The 25,000-nt window shown below is 36.6% G+C and overlaps 1 protein-coding gene across 1 annotated transcript in view; it reads right to left on the bottom strand.

The window, feature by feature from the left end:
* LOC130239521 (corticotropin-releasing factor receptor 2) overlaps positions 1-25,000 on the bottom strand; it is a 110,659-nt gene that overhangs the window by 3,166 nt on the left and 82,493 nt on the right. The window contains exons 10-11 of the mRNA XM_056470767.1: positions 22,583-22,718; positions 13,754-13,795 (exon numbers count right to left, since the gene is read on the bottom strand). Coding sequence (XP_056326742.1) covers positions 13,754-13,795; positions 22,583-22,718 — 178 coding nt within the window. The remainder of the gene's footprint in view (positions 1-13,753; positions 13,796-22,582; positions 22,719-25,000) is intronic.

Genomic DNA, 25,000 nt, shown 5'->3' with positions numbered 1-25,000 from the left:
AGATAGACAGACAGGCAGTCAGAATGATAGACAGACAGAAAGAACAATAGACAGATGGATAGATAGATGCATGGATGGATGGATGGATGGATGGATGGACAGACAGACGGATAGAATGGCAGATAGACAGAATGATATAATGACAGAATGATAGATAGATAGACAGACAGGCAGTCAGAATGATAGACAGACAGAGAGAACAATGGATAGATAGATAGATAGATAGATAGATAGATAGATAGATAGATAGATAGATAGATAGATAGATAGATGGATGGATGGATGGATGGATGGATGGATGGATGGATGGATAGACAGACGGATGGATAGAACGGCAGATAGACAGAATGATATAATGAAGAATGATAGATAGACAAACAGGCAGTCAGAATGATAGATAGACAGAGAGAATGAGAGATAGATAGAATGATAGATAGTCTGACTCTCTCTCTCTCTCTCTCTCTCTCTCTCTCTCTGTTGGTAAAGCGCTGTCAACCTATAATTTTCCTACACGCCCCATAATGCACAGCGCATCGGCCTACGGCAGCTGGATTAGTCCAAAAGGCGCAGTACGTTTTGCGGTTGGGACTGTTTTACTTCGGATCATATCCGAAGATGTAACCCCGCAGGTCCTACACAACCCAACCCACATTGAGCCAGGATCAAACTGGCGACTTTCCGCATAAGAGTTGGTTGCTCCAACAAGGAGGCTAAATACCATGGCCTCCAGCGACTGTCTCTAGAACACCTTTTAGAGGTCAGAAGAGTGAGGTTTACCTGCACAGCACTTCACTAGCTGACCTCTGCTACACAAAGCAGGTAAAAAGAAAGAGCAAAGTTTACAATCCATTTTCTCTGCTTTCTTGATCATGTGACCAAAGCCCAAATACTGAGACATTCAACTGACCAACCAACATGTGCCCACATTGTAAAACCCCCAAGGTACACACACATCTTAGCCAGGCCCTGATCTTTATCAGAAACTGTATGGACATTTTTGGTGAAAAAGACATGTTTTGCAATTTAAACAAATGCATATGATAATTTATATTCTTACAACAGTATCTGCATGTTACTAATAACTGATTATTATGTGTTCAATGAAAAAAATAAGTTGTATTCTGTGAGTCAGATTGTCTGTAATTGTAGTTTAACATCAAGGGAATGGTAAACTTTGCCGTTACCATTTGTATCACTGTATGTAAATATGAACATATAAATCTAAATCTACATACTATTATGGTTAGCCTGATCTCACGAGAAAACGTAAGTATTTTACGTTTTGACAGTTTAGTGGCTAATTCGTACGAATTCGTACGAGTTCAGTCGTACGAAATTGTCCGATTTTAAAAAGGAGGCGTGGCACCTAACCCCACCCCTAAACCCAACCGTCATTGGGGGATGAGCAAATCGTACTATATTGTACGAATTAGATCGTACGAATTAGCCACTAAATCAAAAAGTTACGAATTGCCATGAGATTGTGTTGGGTTTGGAAGTACTTTATTTTTCAGTTCTGCATGTGCATACTGTAGTACTTGCAATAATCATTTCATAACTAGGTGATAACAGATACTATCCCTAAGCCTACTCCTGAACCTAACCCATGTAGTTGCCTTCTATTACCAATATGTTCTTAATTAAGTAACCAAGTGTGTCAAAACTGACCTAATCTAGCAAATCTAGTCTTAGTCTTATGCAGCGCTGAAGGTGAAATATCCAAATGTCTTCCTGTCTTTCTTTTGAGGAGCATTGTTTTTAAACATTTTAATAGTTTCTCACGTATTTGTCGGCAAACTGGCGATCCTCGGCCCATCTTTGCTCCTAAAGGACTAGACCTTTCTTCAACCCAGGCTCATTCTGAAAACGTAGTCCCGTGGACGTTTCTGGAGACCGCGAAATACGTAGCCGGGGGTACGTACGGCTGCATTTCATTTTTTTAAGCGAACGCTGCGGGGCGGTGTGACGCCGTTCCTTTAGGCGCTTGCCGGCCGGCCTCTCGCCTCCGTGTGGAGGGCTTTCCCGCTGCAACCAGTTTGTCCGGTTAGCTCTTCGTGTACTTTGGCGGACTCGAGGCGCAGAGAGGGGCTGACCACGACGACGACGACCGGGTTCGAGTCCGGGGAAGAGTGGTTCCAGAAATCAGGTAAGAAAACAAAAACAAAATCCAAAAAATGAAGCGAACAAGTTCATCACAGGGTGAGAATGTGGTCAAAATCTGAAAACGTGGTAAAAATCAGACGAGGGCTTTTCTTTTTCTGTACGGCTTTTGTGAATCATCGTTGGTTGGGTTTAGGGACGGAGGAGGGTGGGTCAGCGGATTGGCCGGTCGCACGGTCAATCATTCTTTCATCCAGGCAGACAGGCGGAAGGCCGTTCGACAGCGGCCTCTAGCGGGTTTACGCGAGAACGGCGCGGGAAATAGCGCGCACAGCGGCCTCTCGCGGATTCGCGAAAACAAAAACTGCAAAAATACGTACCTCCCGGGACGTATTTCGCGGTCTCCAGAAACGTCCACAAGACTACGTTCTCAGAATGAGCCTGGGTTGCTTTTCTTGGATGCTGCTTTTGTACCCAATCATGATTACAATCACCTGTTGACATCACCTGTTTTAAATCACATCATTATTTCACCAGATTACCTGATTACTAGCCCAAAACTGCTCCTGTCCCAGCTTTTTTGTAATGTGTTGCAGGTCCGAATGACAGGAAAGGATGTATATTTACAAATGAAATGAAGTTAACCAGAAAAAACATGAAATATTTTGTGTTCATTTTGTCTGCAATGAAATACAAGTCAAAGTAAATTAGGAAATCACCACTTTCTTTTTTAGTTGCGTTTTTCATACTGTCCTAACTCTTTCTCATTTGCAGTTGTAGAGAAAGTGTAGGTACAGACCAAACCCATGCCAAAGAACTAGCGCTTAGGAAATCTAAATGTGGCGTTGAGTTACATCACCTGTGTCGAAACAAACAAAAACAGTTGGCCCAAGACACACTGCAGTTAATGGCCAATTAGCATGCATTCAACGTGCCAGAGTGAGAGACCACATGTCTCTAGTACCAGCAGGTGGCAGTAGTCTATATGTGGCATTGGTTTTATCAGCTTGCTCTTATCATTGTCTACACCAAGCCATGCTCATTACTAACAGATTTTTGTGTAGCTTTTTTGATACATGGTTGCTAAGCTGCAAATAGCACTGGCATTGTCAGCACAGGGTCTTCTTCTTTCGTATAACTAAAGATTTATAAATAAAACGTTGAAAACTGCAGTGACAGGCTCACCAAGGTGTTGTTGCTTTGCTTTTGCCAGTTGGAACTTGCTAATGTGCTACCATAGTTCATAATGTTGCATGGTTAGAGAAACAAGCTAGTTACGGATGTTTCCCAAACTGGAACAAGGCAAACATAATGGAGTCACATGGGTGTAATGTTCACTACTTCAGAATTTATTCAGCAAATGCGTTTCTATCTTCTAGTAATTGCATGAACCCATTTTATTACATTGGGGCAGGCCCCTAATGGTGTGACGTTATGTGAAAACTATGTATAATTGGCCAACAATGCATTTAGGAAATACTGCTCTGAATAGTCAATTGGCGTACTCTTTCAGTCTGATGAACTCCCCTGCTGATTTCACAAACGGAATCTTTCCAAAAAAACAGCTGGAGTTGTCTGGCTAGAGCCAACTGATGCTCAAAAACCACCTTGATCTGTCCTTGGTCTTAAGATCCACCTGTGGTATTACTGCTTCTTCAGAGAATCTGCCTCCCTTACTGTTTATACTGTTATCGCAGTAGAATGCAATTCTTTTTGGTGGGCTTTTTCTCAGTGCACTTGCTTTACTATGAACATGCACAATAGATATTATTTGTTTGTAGAGGTGTGAACCTATACTGGTCTCATGGTTTAGGTTCGATTACGATTATCATGCCATCGATTCGGTTCAACTCGATATCTCGGTGCATCACGGTGCATTGACGATGCCTTCCATACACAGTGTTGTATTTTGGGGGGTGGCTATAACAAGCTGTCTGTATAAACACACACACACACACACGGACACACACAACCCAGGCTCATTCTGAGAACGTAGTCCCGTGGACGTTTCTGGAGACCGCAAAATACCTAGCTGGGTGGTACGTACGGCTGCATTTCATTTTTTTAAGCGAACGCTGCGGGGCGGTGTGACGCCGTTCCCTTCGGCGCTTGCCAGCCGGCCAGCCGGCCGCTCGCCTCCGTGTGGAGGGCTTCCCCGCTGCAACCAGTTTGTCCGGTTAGCTCTTCGTGTACTCTGGCGGACTCGAGGCGCAGAGAGGGGCTGACCACGATGACGACATCACAAGTTCGTCACAAGGTGAGAATGTGGTCAAAATCCGAAAACGTGGTAAAAATCAGACGAGGGCTTTTCTTTTTCTGGACGGTTTTTGTGAATCGTCGTTGGTTGGGTTTAGGGACGGAGGATGGTGGGTCAGCCGATTGGCTGGTCGCACGGTCATTTATTCTGTCATCCAGGCAGACAGGCGGAAGGTCGTTCGACAGCGGGTTTACGCGAAAACAAAAACTGCAAAAATACGTACCTCCCGGGACGTATTTCGCGGTCTCCAGAAACGTCCCCGGGACTACTTTCTCAGAATGAGCCTGGGTTGGACACACAGCACCACACTGTCTCTCATTCACACACATACACAAACATAGACAGCACCAAACAAACACACACACACAGGAGAGACTTCAGACTGCTCTGGGGCAGGGGAACCCATACTCGGTCCTGGAAGGTCAGTGTCCTGCAAAGTTTAGTTCCAACCCCAATCAGACACACCTGGGCTAGCTAATCAAGCGTTTACTAGGCTTTCTGGAAACATCCGTGCAATTATGTTAAGGCAAATTGGAGCTAATTTTCAGGACACTGGCCCTCCAGGACCGAGTTTGGGCAGCCCTTCTCTGGGATTTGCTCTGGACTTTCTCTGCTTTATTGTAAAGTATTAAATAAAATGTATTCTTTTGATGTTCATAACCTCCAGACTGAGCTTGATTAATTAATGGAATGGCCGAAACCACGACACAACATGTAAAACTTGTTGCACGAGCTTGCGTTTCTGGTCTGGCACATTCGCATGCATATGAATGGAAGTCAATGGGGCGAAAAGTGCATTGTGATGTCAGCTTATAGGAATAAGCTGGCAGACACTTTACCCACACAAAGTGAGCGAGAGCATTTGTCTATGGCTTATGCAAAGCTTTTGGATGTTATTTCTAGATGAGGATAAGTAGAATCTGGACTAGCAGATGCACAATTGAAATTAGACGCATGCTTTTAGGTCACTCAAAAGGTGCAACCTTTACCCAATCGATTGTATACCAGATGTAAAGTCATTGAAATCGGCTTTGTGCCCCATTCTTATGCTTGATTTGAACTTCAGCAGATTCTCTTGACCACATTGGGTTGATGCTCTGTGATTGGCTGATTATATATTTGTGTTAATGAGCAGTTGAACAGGTGTACAAAATGTAGTAACTGATATAGATGCGTCTGAAAGTGCACTTTACCAATCCAGCACAGTTGTCAAGCTATGCTTAGAAATCCAGGCAGAGGAAGGTTTGTAATAGTGCCAGTTCAAACAACTGGAACCACCACTGGAACCATACCTGACTGTACTTAGAACCATTTGTGAGGTGGGCTCACACCAGACAGGAACCACATCATCCCATGAGTAAATCAGAGCAAGTGATGTTTTCCCGCTCATGCAATTTTTTTTGCAATGACTTCGTATATCACTTAAAAGTCCTGTGAAGTGCTTTGAAATGTGCATTTTAAGCAAAGGTGTTTTCTTCTCCAGCCTTTTTTATTTTAAGTCTGAGACTGCTTAAGATTAGCATTGATTTATGTTAAGTGCATCACCAGTGTAAATCAGATTTTATTTGGGTGGCTGCATCAGTATTGATGCTTCTAAACACAGATGTTGCAGTAGGTTAAGGATCCTATCAATCTTATCAGACTTTTGAAGTTTGCCTCTTTCAAGCTTCCTCTTCTAGGAGTGTTGCTCTTCAGGCATTATTATAGAAGCTGTTTTTGGGTAGATTTTGTGCCTTCAGGCTGAACTCCTTTGCACAGTTTTGTCTGTTAGTGACACAGTGTCAAATGAAGCTATTATGGATGTCCCAGTTACAGCTAAAGTCAGAATTATTAGCCTCCCAGTATATAATAGTTTTAATAACTCATAATAACTGATTTCTTTTCTATTTGTCATGATGACAGCACATAATATTTGACTAGACATTTTTCAAGATGCTAGTATTCAGCCTAAAGTGACATTTAAAGGCTTAACTAGGTTAAAGTAAGGTTAATTAGGCGAGTCATTGTATAACAGTGGTTTGTTTTGTAGACAATCCAAAACAAATATTGCTTGAGGGGGGCTAATAATATTGACCTTAAAATGGGTTTAAAAAATTAAAAACTGCTTTTATTCTAGCCGAAATAAAACAAATAAGACTTTGTTCAGGAGAAAAAATATTATAGGAAATACTGTGAAAAATGCTCTGCTAAACATCATTTGGGAAGTATAAAAAAAAAAAAAAAGGAATCACAGGAAGCTGAATAATTTTGACTTCAACTGTATGCACACTATGTAACCCTGGTTCCTCTGGTAGCAAATAAAAGACTGCATAGCAAAGAAAATCCAAGGGGTGATGGTGAGCGCTCATCATCTTTTCTATACAGACTTCAGACAATCATCATGTGTTCCCTACACAGTGTCTTATTGCTTATTCAGGGAACATTCAGTAACTCCCTTTACACAAGTTTGATAGGATTTAGCATTTTTTTTTCAAATTTTATTTTATTATCAATATTTTTCTATTTAATTGTATTATCAATTTAATTAAAATTATAATAAAATGTACTTTACATTTTTTAGAGAAATCCTTTAAGCTTGCTTATTTTATAATCATTATAATAATAATCGATAACAATAATAATAATTGAAAATAATAATAATAATAATAGATAATATTAATAATAATAATAATCAACAATAATAAATGATAATAATAATAATAATAATCGATAATAATAATTGATATTGATAATGATAATAATAATAGTAATAATAATAATAACAACAACAACAATAATAACAATAATAATAACAATAGTAATAATAATAATAATAATAATAATAATAATAATAATAATAACAACAACAACAACAACAACAACAGCAACAACAATAATAATAATAATAATAATAATAATAATAATAATAACAATATTAATAATAAAATAATAATAATAATTGATAATAATAGTAATAATAATAATAATAATAATCATCATCATCATTAATAATATTAATAATAATAATAATAATAATCATTAATAATACTTGATAATAATACTAATAATAATAATAATAATAATAATAATAATAATAATAATAATAATATGGGCCTAATCTCTATTACAAAAGTACAAAGTACAAAAGTCTTACATTATTTAATTTTATTTGCACTTTTTATTCAATTGAATTATCAAATCAATTAAACGTGTATGCAAACTTACTTTAATATAATTAAATTTTTAATCGAATATTTTTTTGATCATGATGATAATAATAATATGGGCCTAATGTCTAATACAAAAGTCTTACATTTCTTAATTTTATCATCAATATTTGTAAGTTAAATTACAAATATATTAAATTACACTACGGCCAATTTAGTTTATTCAATTCCCCTATAGCGCATGTGTTTGGACTGTGGGGGAAACCGGAGCACCCGGAGGAAACCCACGCCAACACGGGGAGAACATGCAAACTCCACACAGAAATGCCAACTGACCCAGCCGGGACTCAAACCAGCGACCTTCTTGCTGTGAGGCCACAGTGCTAACCACTGACCCACCGTGCCACCCAGCATGTTTATTTTACAAGAATTGCAACGATGACTCTTTTGTAAGAAATGCTCTCCCTAGAATAGTTTAAAAATCAATAATAATAATAATATGGACCTAATCTCCAGTACTAAAGTCTTACATAAAATGCTTATAAAATAAAAGAAGAGCTCAAAAAAGAGCTAAATAATCTAAGGCTTTTCATTTCAAAAGTTTAGTCGATCGGCCATGAGAGAGGATTTGTAAACACATTATTCTATTTATGGACGAACATGCAAAGTCAATTGGGACTGACGTGATTTGTTTTGATGCTGGCGGTCTAGATATTCAGTAAGGTGAGCTTGACATCTTGATTAAAAGACTACGCTCTTGCATCATCTCGCCCAAGGTCATAACAAAAATGATAAATAATTACCCCTGAAACAATCCAGATGCAAAGGAGAGAGGCCATTAGACTGCAGCACAACTAAAATGCATTAGTATGAATCAAAGGGTAAACAAATGGCAGTGAAATTCAATTATAAATGACATATCTTTATAAATACATCTATACTGATATCTTGACATATACTGATATACTGTACATGTTTACAAACTGACGCATGGCCCTTTATTATATGATTTTCCTTTTTTCTATGATTTTATATAATTACATATATATAATTTAGAATTATTATATATGATTTTAACCCTAACCCTAATAATAATAATAATAATAATAATAATAATAATAATAATAATAATAGTAGTAGTAGTAGTTGTTATTATTTAATTATGAATGAATTTTTATTATATCAAGAATTAGACAACAAGAATAATAATAATAATAATAATAATAATAATAATAATAATAATCAATATAATAATAATCATAATAATAATCATAATGATAATTGTAATGATAATAATAGTTGTGGTTTTTATTATTATTTAACTATGCAGTTTTATGTTACGAATTAGACAACAACAACAATAATAATTTTAATACTACTACTAATAGTAATTTTAACTATAATAATAATATTAATAATAATAATAATAGATGTGGTGGCGCAGTAGGTTGTGCTGTCGCCACACAGCAAGAAGGTCACTGGTTCGAGCCTCGGCTGGGTCAGTTGGCGTTTCTGTGTGGAGTTTGCATGTTCTCCCTGCGTTTGCATGGATTTCCTCTGGGTGCTCTATTTTCCCCCACAGTCCAAACACATGCGGTACAGGTGAATTGGGAAGGCTGAATTGTCCTTAGTGTAAGAGTGTGAGTGAGCATGTATGGATGTTTCCCAGAGATGGGTTGCAGCTGGAAGGGCATCCGCTGCGTAAAACATGTGCTGGATAAGTTGGAGGTACATTCCGCTGTGGCGACCCCGGATTAATAAAGGGACTAAGCTGAAAAGAAAATGAATGAATGAATAAATTAAAATAGATGTTATTTAATTATGCATTTTTATTATATAAATAATTAGACAACAGCAACAACACCAACAACAACAATAATAATAATAGTAATAATAATAATAATAATAATAATAATAATAATAGTTGTGGTTATTATTATTTAATTATGCATTTTTATTATATAAATAATTAGACAACAGCAACAACACCAACAACAACAATAATAATAATAGTTGTGGTTTATATTATTTAATTCTGCATTTTTATTATATAAATAATTAGAGAACAACAACAATGATTTAAATATTATTAATAATATCAATAATATTAATAATAATAGCTGTTATTATTTAAATTCTGCATTTTTAATTATATGAAGAATTAAGCAAGTCGCACAACAGCAGTGCTGCTCGGCTGCACGCCTCGTAGCACCACGCAGGGCCATACATGTCAGAATTCTAAACATAGGTGACTCGGGACACTGTTCATTTCTCTGCCGCGCCACAGAGCGCCATCTGATTAGTTTCATGTTAAATAATTAGTGTCATGTGCGCGTCGTATCGCCGAGCTACGCTTCCGGTGTGCGACCTGCTTTAGAATTAAATAATGGCCTGTTTTATTTTAAACAACAAATGCTGGTCTTAAAGTCCACATGAAGCTGAGACAGTTTTTTTTTCTTATTGTGACACAGTTCTTAGAGAAATGGAATATTAAATAAGACAACAGTGGGCGTGGCTTGTTTTTTCTACTGCGAGCTGATTCGATGTAGTAAAGTAGGCGTTTCATTCAGAAAGATGGGGAAAAGGATTTGGGGAGTGTTATTACAACCTAACAGACTCCTCCTCACCATTTCTGTTTGATGACAGAGGGGTGTGGTTAAGTATGTTAGCCACACCCAATTCCTAAAATATAAGTAATCACAATTTAACTGAAAACAAAGAGGAAGTGCATTTTCAGATTTCACTTAAAGATCAGAACGGCAAACTGTTGTTTTTTATGACATGCGCAGATGAATTGTTCACCACCAAACTAGTAATGTGAGCAAACAAAATCAATATGGTTTTGATTTCAATGGGACTTTAAATGAGAATAAACAGTTAGGAAAGCAATCGGATGTTTTCATTATAGATCTGTGTGTTCTTAACCCCTTGAGACCTGAATTATGTTCAGAAAAATGGAAATTGTCCCTGTTATTAAGGCTTTCATAAATGAGACCAAATAAAAAGAATACAAATTTCAATAAACATTCATTGATTCTTTTGTTTTGTTTGTCCATTTCAGTGCACATCAGGTCAAAACATCAGTGCTATAACAATATACCAACATGACATTAAAAATAAAATAATTGTTGATCTTTGCTTGAAGTTGCTTCTGACGGTTTCAAACTTGAATAATGTAACATTTTAGCTTTAATTTTCAGGTTAATGTTTAATAGACTGCACATTATTAGAACCCACATATACATTATAATGGATAGATATTCAAAAACAAATAGTTCACCCAAAAATAAAAACTCATTTACTCACTCTTTACTTGTTTCAAACATTCATGAGTTTCTTTTTTTTCTGACGAACACAAAAGAAGATATTTTGAAGAAAGCTGGGACCCTTTAACCATTGATTTCCACAGTTTCTTCTATGGAAGTCAATGATTAAAGGTGTTTTCAGCTCTTCTTTTGTGTTCAGCAGAAGAGAAAAAACTCTTAAGAAGTTTGGAACCACTTGAGGAGAGAAAATATAGATTTTTGCCTTTTACCTTTAAAGCCGCTGTCTAATATAATGGACAGACATATGTACAAAAAAAATAATAATAATGTAAAGCTTGCAATTCTACACTGTAAAAAGTGTAGTTATTTTATTAATTATTGTATTAGTTAATTTGCCTTAAAGTAAGTAAACCTGTTGGCTTAAAAGCAACAAGTTGATTTTACTCAGTTTTAAAGTCAGTAAACTCCTTGAGTTAACTTTATAATTATGTACATAGTTTGTTTAATTAATATTTATAAGGCTACGGGTTTACTCTCTTTTTTACAGCAAACTAACTGCTTTTTACGGTGTCCAGTCAATTTTTTATTTTGTTTTATTTTTCTGTGCTGTGAAATATTGGCAATCAATAAATGTGAATAAAACATTAAAATGTTACTTGCTTCTGTGTTTGGAACAAAGAATATTTCTCAAATCACAGCAAACAGAGCTTTACTACTGTTTGATTGGATGACAAACGCTTATTATTATAGACCACAGGCTTTAAATTTGGTCAAATGCCTCAGCACCAAAAATAATAATAATAACATGACCTGACAATTTTTTACTTTTATGTGTAAATACTATATACTTCTTTTTTTCTATACAATCTATGAAATATTGGCAAACTTATCAATAAATGTGAATAAAACCATTGAAAATGTTGCTTACGTCTGTGTTTGGAACAAAGTGCTGCCATGGCTCTTCTCACCCTTGTGGATATTTCTCCATTTACAGCAAACAGAGCTTTACTGCTGTTTGATTGGATGACAAAAGTCCAATATCATTGACAACAGGCTCTAAATTTGGTGAAATGCCTAAGAACCAAAATAATAATCATAATAATAATAATAACATGACCTGACAGGTGATGTCCATTGAAATGTATGCAGTGTCCGAAAGGGTAGTGATGTCTCTTTTATTTAATGGTAATCAAAAAATAAATAAATAATAATAATTTATTGTCCTATTTAAGGTAAAATATCCCTTATTTTCCACCCCAATGTTGACATATAGTTGAAGTCAAAATTATTAGCCCTCTTCCTCCTTTTTTTAAATATTTCCCAAGTGATGTTTAACTAACCCAGGCTCATTAATAATACGTACCCCATACACATCAATGGAGATCGTGAAATATGTGCCAGGAGCTACGTTTTTTTTTTCAGTTTTTTTTTTCGCGAATCCACCAGACGCCGCTGTGTACGCTTTTTCAGATCTCAAATTTCTCTCGCAAGTGCCATTCACGCCTCTGTTCTCACGTAAATCTACCAGAGGCTGCTGTCAACTGACTGATTTACTGACTGGCTGACCGATCCTCTCACTCTCACCCTTCCCTAAACCCAGCGATAGTGTTTTCAAAAGCACAGATTGACCCATTTCCCCAAACCCAACCAACTGTTGTTTTTTTTTTTGTTTTTTTGAACTTTATTTTTATACATTAAAACATTTCACAGAACAGAACATTCAGTGACAGCAGCGATTATTAACCAAAAAAAAAAAAAAAAAAACCATACAATATTTTCAGTTTCAGATGAGCTAGAAATACTATGTCCTATTCAGATACAACATAACAGGTGCCCATCTTTGTTTAAAAATATCCAGTTTTAGTTGAAGTTGAGCAGTCATATACTCCATTCTATATATACATTCAAGTTTTTCTATCCACTGTACTATTGTCTCAAGCCCACTGATGTACATGGTAAGCTACTAGGAAACAGTAGCCGTTGGCAGCATCATACCGCGCCGTAGCGTCATTTAAAAGATGAAATGCAGCCATACGTACCTCTGGCTACATAATTCGCGCTCTCCAGAAATGTATACGGAGGTACGTTTTCACAATGAGCCTGTTGTTTTTAACAGATTCAGGAATTTTTCACAGTATTTCCTATAATAATATTTCTTCTGGAGAAAGTCTGATTTGTTTTATTTAGGCTAGAATAAAATCAGTTTTTAATTTTTAAAAACCATTGTAAGGTCAATATTATCAGCCCCCTTAAGCAATATATATTTTTTGATTGTCTACAGAACAAGCCATCGCTATACACTGACTTGTTTGATTAACTAGGCTAGGCTAGTTAAGCCTTTAAATGTTACTTTAAGCTGAATACTAGTATCTTGAAAAATATCTAGTCAAATATTATTTACTGTCATCATGGCAAAGATAAAAGAAATCAGTCATTAGAAATGAGTTATTAAAACTATTATGATTAGAAATGTGTTGAAGAAAATCTCTGTTAAACAGAAATTGGAAAAGAAATATACAGGGGGCTAATATTCTGTCTGAATTATGAGCCATTTTTTTCTCACAGGAACCAAACTAATAACCCAACAAGGTCAAAATGTACTGATATAGCTATTTGTGGCAAAGTACAAAGTAAGAAACACAAGGCAGACACAAACACATGCACATAATGCCAGTTTTACTCTCCTATTTGGCCACAGAAGAGGAAAATCACAGGAGAAAATGACAGATGTGTCAAGTGATACTGAAGAGGCTTCCTATAGGCAATAAAATGACCCCATTAAAAGAGAGCAGCTTGCAGGGGGCTGATAAATATCTGTGTCTCGCTTGTGTTTGTCAGTGTAAACAGCCTCCCACACAGTAATAGAGGAAGGTGGCAGAGAGCAGATAAGGTGAAGGGTGATATGGCTGTGGAAAAGGGCCTGTATATTGATAGTTATCTCCCAGTTCTGTCCATCCATGAAATTACACTCATCATTGACTCACCTCGCCATTAAGAAAGCAGTAAAATACCGACACAAAGAATCCCTGTAAGAAAAAAGATAGAGGGAGAGAAAACAGCATCAGTTAATCTGTCATTTCATGAACATTTTTTTTTACCAGATTATTTGACTAGATATTTAGCTTAAAGTGCTATTTTAAAAGGCTTAACTGGACTAATTAGGCAAGTTAGGGTAATTAAGCAAGTCATTGTATAAATGTATACTGTATATTTACCATTTCATATAAAACTTTAACCCGTGGAATAGAAAAACATCACTGATTAACACTCAAAAGTCTATCATCTTTTTACAGTAGCAGTACTGCTTTTACTTACATTAGATTACCACAGATTTACAATATACAGTAAGTTACTGTAAAATACCCACAATGCAGTGCATATTACAGTAGTGAACTGTACAGAATGTAAGCGGTATTTTACTGGGCGTTTTTGCAGTAAGTAACTGTAAAATTGCAGCAAAGTCTAACAGTGTAGGCAAGTTAGGGTAATTAGGCAAGTCATTGTATAATTGTATATTTACTGTTTCATATATAACAACCCGTGGGATAGAAAAAAAACACTGATTGGTACTCAGAAGTCTATAATCTTTTTACAGTAGCAGTACTGCTTTTACTTACATTAGATTACCACAAATTTACAATATACAGTAAGTTACTGTAAAATACCCACAATGCAGTGCATATTACAGTAGTGAACTGTACAGAATGTAAGCCGTATTGTACTGGGCGGTTTTGCAGTAAGTAACTGTAAATTTGCAGCACAGTCTAACAGTGTAGGCAAGTTAGGGTAATTAGGCAAGTCATTGTATAATTGTATATTTACCGTTTCATATAAAACTTAACCCGTGGGATAGAAAAACAACACTGATTGGTACTCAGAAGTCTATTATCTTTTTACAGTAGCAGTACTGCTTTTACTTACATTAGATTACCACAAATTTACAATATACAGTAAGTTACTGTAAAATACCCACAATGCAGTGCATATTACAGTTGTGAACTGTACAGAATGCAAGCTGTATTTTACTGGCTGTTTTTGCAGTAAGTAACTGTAATATTGCAGCAAAGTCTAACAGTGTAGGCAAGTCATTATATAATATTTACCGTTTCATATAAAACTTAACCTGTGGGATAGAAAAACAACACTGATTGGTACTCAGAAGTCTATCATCTTTTTACAGTAGCAGTACTGCTTTTACTTACAGTAGAATATTGCAAATTCCCAATATACAGTAAGTTACTGAAAGTAGTAAAGATCCCCATAATGCATCACACATTACAGTGAACTGTACAGAATGTAAGCGGTATTTTACAGGCCGCTTTGCTGTAAATTATTATACAAATTTGGGAAAATCTAACAGTGTAGGCAATTTAGGGTAATTAGGCAAGTCATTGTATAATTGTGTATTTACCGTTTCAAGTAAATATAACACATGCCAAAAATTTAACCTGTGTAATAAAAAAAATCAACACTCAAAAATCTATCATCTATTTACAGTAGCAGTCCTGCTTTTAGTTACAGTAGAATACCGCAAAATCACAATATACAGTAGGTTACTGTAAAAGTAGTAAAATACCCATAATGCAGTAGTGAACTGTACAGAATGTAAGCGGTATTTTACTGGGTGTTTTGCAGTAAGTTACTGTAATATTGCAGCAAAGTCTAACAGTATAGGCAAGTTAGGGTAAATAGGCAAGTCATTGTATAATGGTGCGTTCACACCAGACCCAGATGAAGAGTCAAGCGAGAGTAATTAACATGTTATGTCATTGCAAAGACATGACGAGACATCAAAATGACACAAATGATGTGATTCGCATTAATGACGTGGCGTGAATTGAACATTTTGCACATTAGACATGTTGTTGTGCGAATCACGTGAATTACTTGAGTTGGAAAATAGAGTTAATGGCAGGAGCTTGCTATAAAATGGGTGTGATTATGATGTAGCAAACTGGGCTCGGCTTAGTCTGAAGCCCTGCTGAAAGCTTCCATCATCCAGGTTCAGTTTCTGGAGGAGTTGATGAACTCACAGAGCTGGGTGCACCTCTGAATGGATCTGGTGGACACAAACATGGCGCCGAATGAATCTACGCTGTTTTTCAGCCTTCCTAAAGCACATGAATCACAGCTACTCTCAATAAAATCCATGTTAGCCATTTAGCAACAAAACTAGAGTTATCAGGCAGACAGAAGCCCTGCCCATAATGCGAATCCGCATCTATTGTGAAGCAAATTTCACGCACAAATGAACAAATTTGATGCGTAAATGAAGCGAATTTGTCACACTATAGAAGCGAGTGAACTCAAAATCTTCATGCGTCTATTTATGCGTGAATAGCATGATTTATTTGTGCATGCTGCATCTGGTGTGACGACAGTATAACAGTGGTTTGTTCTGTACACAGTCGAAAAAAAATATATATAGCTTATAATATTGACCTTATATATAGCTTATAATATTGAAAAACTGCCTATATTCTAGTCGAAACAAAACAAATATTATAGGGAATACTGTGAAAATTCCTTGCTCTGTTAAATATCATTTAGGAAATAAAAATAAAATCACAGGAGGGACTTTGCACTGATCAGATAAACAAAAACGCATGCATATACCACGCATAAACATGGCTTAAAATGCACCATTGCAATGGACTAACGGAAGAGTCCATCGCTTGTCAAAAAAGGTAATGCTTTTGGCCTTGTTCCGGATGTAAAGCAGTTTGACAGCAGGTCTTGTACCACAGGCTTGTTCTCCCTGGATCAAAGTGCCATCCCATAATAATTGGCACATGTTTTTACTGAGGTGTCAGCTCTGGTTTCTGAAGACCGACTGCAGCAGACAATCAAAGCCAGCTGAGAATAATGTTCTCAGGGGAAACATAACTATTTCTTCTCATTGAAGCACTTAAAATATTCATGAATGCAGAAGAGAAGATAGACTTCAGACCTCTTCACAGAGCAGGAGACTCTACTTAAAAGGGTGAAATAAGACCAATAATGGCCTTTTTCACAAAACTGGATTATTTACAGTTCCTTCAGGAGTGCATGACTGACGTGAGCGTAAACAGAAGTGCAAATGCTCTTGCACAGTAACATTAACTGAATAATAGCAATTCATTATTACATGCAGGGCAATCTAGCAACCTTTCCATTTTTAGACCAGAGCTTTACCCAATGGACCAGAGCTCCCACAGCTTCTATGGAGCAAGATCAGTCTCAAAAATATTACATTTACAAACTAAAATTGAAAACATTAAACAAAACCAATTTGTAAATACAACGCATTATTCGTGAATTCACAAGTAAAAATCATAAATATTTTCACCAAATGAATTGGATTTGTGTATCTACGAATCATGTTTGAATTTACTAAATTAATTTGTGTATCTACGAATCGTGTTTTGAATTCACAAATTGGCATTGGTTATTTTTTAATCGTGTTTTGAGTTTACGAATTGGATTTGTTTATTGTTTTAATTATGCTTTACATTTATGAATTGGATTTGTGTATCTGTGAATCGTGTTTTGAATTTACGAATTGAATTTGTGTATTTAAGAATCGTTTTAAATTTACAAATAGTTTGTGTATTTTTGAATGGTGTTTTGAATTTACGAATTGGATTTGTAATTTTTTTATCGCGTTTTAAATTTGTGATTTGATTTGATGTATATTTGAATCATTTTTTAAACTCACGAATTGGATTTGTATTTTATGAATTGTGTTTTGAATTTCTGAATTGGATTTGTGTATTTTTGAATTGGGTTTTGAATTTACGAATTGGATTTGTGTATTTTTTTTATCGCGTTTTGAATTTACGAATTGGATTTATGTATTTTTGAATATTTTTTTTAACTTACGAATTGGATTTGTATATTTTATGAATCGTGTTTTGAACTTTTGAATTGGATTTGTCTATTTACGAATTGCGTTTTGAACTTACGAATTGGATTTGTGTATTTTTGTATCTTGTTTTGAATATACAAACTGGATTATGTAAATTTGATTGGTGTTGTGTATATATGAATAATTATATTTTATAAATGATTTTTTTTGAGACTGATCTGGCTCCATAGTTTCTGTGTGCCGCCACAGAGAATCATTTGTGTATGAATACATAAAGCACATTTATTTTTGGAATTTCAAATATTCATTCATTCATTCATTCATTCATTTTCTTTTCGGCTTAGTCCCTTTATTAATCCGGAGTCGCCACAGTGGAATGAACCGCCAACTTATCCAGCACATGTTTTACGCAGCGGATCCCCTTCTAACTGCAACCCATCACTGGGAAACATCCACACACACACACACACACACACACACACACACACTCATACACTACGGCCAATGTAGTTTATTCAATTCCCCTATAGCGCATGTGTTTGGACTGTGGGGGAAACCGGAGCACCCAGAGGAAACCCACGCCAAACTGACCCAGCCGAGACTCGAATCAGCGACCTTCTTGCTGCGAGGTGAACGTGCTACCCACTGCGTCACTGCGTTGCCGTAATTTCAAATATAAATCACGTTTACAGATTAATATTTTTAAATGGATATTTTTTAATAATTACTGTCATTTGTTTTTCATGTGGTCACATGACATGAAAACTGTTGTTTTAAAGTAAAATCATACTGCTTTGAGAAAAAAACTCTATTCTTTTTCCTAGGGGGTTCATTTTTTTTGTTAAAACAAAAGCCAGAAACCATACTTTTTCACTTAATCCAATATAAAAATGTACTTTGAATGAAAGAGGCCAGTGAAGGCTATTGTGTTAAAACAGTATCATTTAACAAAACATATTTCCTTCTGTAGCGGTCTATTTTTAAATAAAACTTGGGACTATTACTGCAGCGTTTTCCCACAAACAGTGAAGGATTTATATAAATAACTAATGAGAAGGGCCTGGACTCCCACATAGCCATTAATCCAGTGACGGCTCGCTGATGTTGAGGTGCTCTGATGCCCACACTTTCCCTGCATTTCAACTGTTCGTAAAATTCCCAAAGCAACAAACGCTCGCCCACTCCAATTATTGACAGCAACACAGCCACTGTTATATAAATCGGTGTGATTTACTGTAATCTGCTTTGGAAACTCGGTTAATTAGTGACAAAGTACAAATGGGAGATTTACACAGAGCAGATGCTGACAGAATCAGGACTAGAACTCAGAGTTGCTCTGTGATCTTCAATCTACTTCCTCCTTTTAAACATCAGTTATGTTTGAGGTTCAAGACACTGCAATGATTTTCTGTCTCACACACACACACACACATACACAAACATGCATACGGCTACCTATAATGAGACTTCCATAGACATAATGATTTTTATGACAACATAATAACCCTAACATTTAGTCCCCACAACTTTAGGAATACAAAGTATCTTAACATAAAATGGCATATATATATATATATATATATATATATATATATATATATATATATATATATATATATATATATATATATATATATATATATATATATATATATATATATATATATATATAAATAAATTACAACAACTCTGTCTGGTTGTTGAATCTGATAGACTGACAGTCGTGTGATATTCTGCAATTACAGCACTCTTACAGCCTCTTCACTCTTGTGCATTGTCTGCCCACATAATGACAGGAATAAACTCACTACAGCTTGACAAATATTGCAGCTGTTGGACAACATAATGTACTTTTTTGAGTTGTTTAGATTGCAACTATGCAGTTTATTTATAAGGATAGTGCCTTTTTAAAATACGTATAACTTTAGAGATACAGTGCGTTAGGTGCCATCAGCCTGTCATTGAGCAGAGCAAAGATGGTTGACGTTCCACCACAAGATGACGACAGACACTGCATAATATGTCCTCTAGAAATTTCAAACTACAGCTGATCAAATCATTATAAAACAGGAAAGTGACACTAAGTCGATCTCCCTCTTTTGTATTTTGTAGTGCTGTGTTTTTACCATAGTAATCTGCTAGTGTTTGCTTTGCTTTTCTTGGCTTTTTCGGGGTTAATTATTGTGATCTCCCGATTGCAACAGAGAAATACTGGGAAATCTCTGTAGACTGATGACATTTCATGTTGTTCATAATTTAAAATGTGAGCAAAATCACCTGTTTTGTCATCACTTTAGAGATTACGCTATCGAATCTTTAAAATACTAGTGACGTTTGTGAAGTAGTAACGGTTGCTGTTCTGACGTCAGATGCAGATGTGAACGAATGGTGAAAGAAAGTAGATCCTCGTACAAAAGGATTTTTGAGACTCTCCCTGTTTGATTTTTTAAATACATGATTATGCCATCAAACTGTTGTATAAATGTAATATCACACGAGTAGCAGTGCGATATGGCTGTATTTCGGCACTGGTGGGGCACTAAAGCACTCGGTAGCAGTGCAATATGGTTGTATATCGGCACTGGTGGAGCACTGAAGCACTCGGTAGCAGTGTGATATGGCGGTATATCGGCACTGGTGGGGCACTAATGCACTCGGTAACAGTGCGATATGGTTGTATATCGGCACTGGTGGGGCAATAAAGCGTTTGGTTGCAGTGCGATATGGCTGTTTATCGTCACTTGTGGGGCACTAAAGCAGTCAGTAACAGTGCGATATGGCTGTATATCGGCACTGGTGGGGGACTAATGCACTCGGTAACAGTGCGATATGGTTGTATATCGGCACTGGTGGGGCAATAAAGCGTTTGGTTGCAGTGCGATATGGCTGTTTATCGTCACTTGTGGGGCACTAAAGCAGTCAGTAACAGTGCGATATGGCTGTATATCGGCACTGGTGGGGGACTAATGCACTCGGTAACAGTGCGATATGGCTGTATTTTGGCACTGGTGGGGGACTAATGCACTCGGTAACAGTGCGATATGGCTGTATTTTGGCACTGGTGGGGAACTAATGCACTCGGTAACAGTGCGATATGGTTGTATATCGGCACTGGTGGGGCAATAAAGCGTTTGGTTGCAGTGCAATATGGCTGTTTATCGTCACTTGTGGGGCACTAAAGCAGTCAGTAACAGTGCGATATGGCTGTATATCGGCACTGGTGGGGGACTAATGCACTCGGTAACAGTGCGATATGGCTGTATTTTGGCACTGGTGGGGGACTAATGCACTCGGTAACAGTGCGATATGGCTGTATATCGGCACTGGTGGGGGACTAATGCACTCGGTAACAGTGCGATATGGCTGTATTTTGGCACTGGTGGGGGACTAAAGCACTTGGTAGCAGTGCGATATGGCTGTATATCGTCACTTGTGGGGCACTAAAGCACTCAGTAACAGTGCGATATGGCTGTATTTTGGCACTGGTGGGGCACTAATGCACTCGGTAACAGTGCGATATGGCTGTATTTTGGCACTGGTGGGGCACTAAAGCACTCGGTAGCAGTGCGATATGGCTGTATATCAGCACTTGTGGGGCACTAATGCACTCAGTAACAGTGCGATATGGCTGTATATCGGCACTGGTGGGGGCAATAAAGCACTCGGTAGCAGTGCAATATGGCTGTATATCGTCACTTGTGGGGCACTAAAGCACTCAGTAACAGTGCGATATGGCTGTATATTGGCACTGGTGGGGCACTAATGCACTCGGTAACAGTGCAATATGGCTGTATATTGGCACTGATGGGGCACTAAAGCACTTGGTAACAGTGCGATATGGCTGTATATCGACACTGGTGCGATGTGTGCGTTGGCTCGAGGCTGCAAGCCTAGTGCCTTAGTTCCCCACTAGTGCTGGTATACAGCAATATCGCACTGCTACTCATGTGATATTGCTCATATATAGACTTCCCATAGATTTTTTTTTTAACATAGTAACCCCACCCCCCTAATATTTGGTCCCCACAACATGGTTATTGAATTCATTTTTGAGTTACAGAAATAAAAATGATTCACAGTTCACACCGTCTATGTGTGTGTGAGAAGAGTTTTGACAACATGATTTTAGACCAGTTTATGTTCATAAACATAGCCAATGTCCAAAGGCAAAGATAATGTCATGCGCTTTAAATAGATCATCTTTTGCCCAATGCTGCATCCTTTGTTTTGAAGCAGCAGCTGACCTGCGATGACCACTGTATTAAACACAAAAAAAGCTGGTCAGATTTATAGTACGCCACTGGCACATGTTGTCAGTGTGAATCTTTTCTGCTGTAACAAAGTAAAACCTACAGTACAGTATGTAACCTTTCACTCTCGCTAGATCAGTGATTCTCAATCCCAATCCTCACGCTCCACTGCTCTGAAACACAGACATATATAACCTAATGTAGGTCACAACATGACCTTTACCAGACAGGAAAAAACAAGATTGTGTGTGTATATATATATATATATATATATATATATATATATATATATATATATATATATATATATATATATATATATATATGTATATATGTATGTATATGTATGTATATGTGTGTAGAGTTTAAGTCAAAATTATTCGCCCTCCAGTGAATTTTTTTTTTCTTTTTCAAATATTTCCCAAAATATGTTTAACACAGCAAGGAATTTTTCACAGTATTTCCTGTAATATTTCGTCTTCGTTTTAATATATATATTTAATTTCATCTAAAATAAAAGTAGTTTTTAATAATAAAAAAAAACATTTTAAGGTAAATATTGCCTACAGAACAAACCACTGTTATACAATGACTTGCCTAATTACCCTAACTTGCCTAATTAACTTACTTAACCTAGTAATGCGCCTGAAAATGCATAACATGCGTCTGTGATGGGCAAAGTAAACTAGAAGTTACAGGCAAAATGTCACACTCACCTGAAAAGACTGAAGAAATGAGTTGAAATATATGAACACAATTTGGGAGATGTCGTCCTCGCCTGGGTTCACGAAGAACAGCATGTAAGTGATTCCCAGTAAAGGCAGAAGCACAAGAGTGGCTTTCACGGCCTTCCTGCAAACACACACAAATATAGAGAATATATGAAACAATGATTGAAGAGAGCCCCAAATGAATCCTAAAATGATTGTTAAATGTACTTTTTATTATTGTTTTAGGGCAGCAAGGTGGCTCAGTGGTTAGATTAGATTAGATTAGATTAGACTCAACTTTATTGTCATTACACGTGTAGATTTAGTTATAGCGTGAAAACGCTGAAGATGTTGTGTTTGTTTATTTTCTATTAGATAGTTTAAAGCAATATAACAAAACACCCAAATCTAGCTATTATTTAAATAGCTAGATTTGGGTGTTTTGTTATATTGCTTTCATTTATTTGGCACCACTTTATTCTCCTTTCCCCCATCCATAATTCAATTCACCTTTATTTGTATAGCGCTTATACAATGTAGATTGTGTCAAAGCAGCTTCATATAAAAGGTCATAGTAAATAGGAACAGTGTAGTTCAGTTTTCAGTGTTTAAGTTCAGTTCAGTTGAGCTCAGTTCAGTGTGGTTTAATAATCACTACTGAGAGTCCAAATATTGAAGAGCATATCCAACGATGGGCAGCTCTATAGATCCTGAACCATGCAAGCCAGTGGCGACAGCGGAGAGGGAAAAAAACTTCACTAAATGGTGGAAGTAAAGAAAAAAAACCTTGAGAGAAACCAGGCTCAGTTGGGCACGACCATTTTAATTTCTCCGCTGGCCAAACGTCTTGTGCAGAGCTGCAGTCTCAGCGGCGGAGGCTGGAAGCTGGCCTCAGTGAAGACTCATCCTTGACTCGTCTAATGTACCTTGATTTATTTTCTTTTGTGACATCTTGTAACTAATATTTTTATTTTTTTGCTGTTTGACTTTTTTCAGTATTGTAAATAAATTCACTTATTTTTGCAGTATTTTGGTTGTTGTTTTGATATTTTGCCACCAACAGCCTGATCTCACGAGAAAACGTAAGTATTTTACGTTTTGACAGTTTAGTGGCGAATTCGTACGAATTCGTACGAGTTCAGTCATACGAAATGGTACGATTTTAAAAAGGAGGCGTGGCACCTAACCCCGCCCCTAAACCCAACCGTCATTGGAGGATGAGCAAATTGTACGAAATTGTATGAATTAGATCGTACGAATTCATACGAATTAGCCACTAAAAAAAAGTTACGAATTGCCGTGAGATTGTGTTGCCAACTCACCACAAATTTTAATTACATTAAATGTTACCTCTTAAACCCTAGAGCAAAACTTTAAAGTCGTAACAAATATAATTATAAAATTATAATACAAAATTATACTTTAAGTTATGCTAAGGCAAAAAAAAAAGACAAATTTTGGCTGTAAAAAAAAATGTATAGTATAGGTATATATTTTTTTTCAGTGTAATAATCTGTAGCAGATTATTAAAAAAAAAAAACCCTCTCCTGCTTTCATCTGCAGACACTGATGCATATATTATATATCACATACGACATTTAGTAAACAAATAAAAAAGTATTTATATTGTTTTAATGCACATTATAATGATTACACTGTAATTTATGCAAGATTTATTAAGGACCATGTGTGCTCGATTGAAAGTTTTGCTTCAGGTTCAAAATCCCACCCAGATTGTCCAGAAAAGAATTATAATTATACATAAGCCTGTCCTCCAGACTCAGAATCAGTCCATTAATGCACACGGAATCAAGTGAAACGCCACAACAAAGTCAGCGAATGCATTTTCAGCAAACCTCAGATGAAAGCGTTCATTTCTCCCGCTCTGACTGAAGTAAGAATCGCCCTGAGATACAGACACACATTAGTAAGTAATGCTTGCATGCCACTTTTTTTTTCAGAGCTTCAAAAAAGGGGAAAGGTATAGGCTTATACAGAGCAAAGATTATACCAGAGAATAAATAAATAAATAAAACTAAAACCTTAAATCTGAGTAACCTCGAATGGCATGACAAAGGCTGGAACATAGATAAAGATTAGCTTCTTGGCAGTTTAATGCCAACAGACACAAATCTAGATCACAGACAAGTTTAAAGACTTTAACCCTTGTGTACTGTTGCAACACAATCTCACGGCAATTCGTAACTTTTTTTTTAGTGGCTAATTCGTATGAATTCGTACGATCTAATTCGTACAATTTAGTACGATTTGCTCATCCTCCAATGACGGTTGGGTTTAAGGGCGGGGTTAGGTGCCACGCCTCCTTTTTAAAATCGTACCATTTCGTACGACTGAACTCGTACGAATTCGTACGAATTAGCCACTAAACTGTCAAAACGTAAAATACTTACGTTTTCTCGTGAG

Source organism: Danio aesculapii, chromosome 2 (assembly GCF_903798145.1).
Source record: "Danio aesculapii chromosome 2, fDanAes4.1, whole genome shotgun sequence".
NCBI lineage: Eukaryota > Metazoa > Chordata > Actinopteri > Cypriniformes > Danionidae > Danio > Danio aesculapii.
Note: the sequence above shows the minus strand (reverse complement) of the source record. Positions and strands in the feature narration are given on the sequence as shown.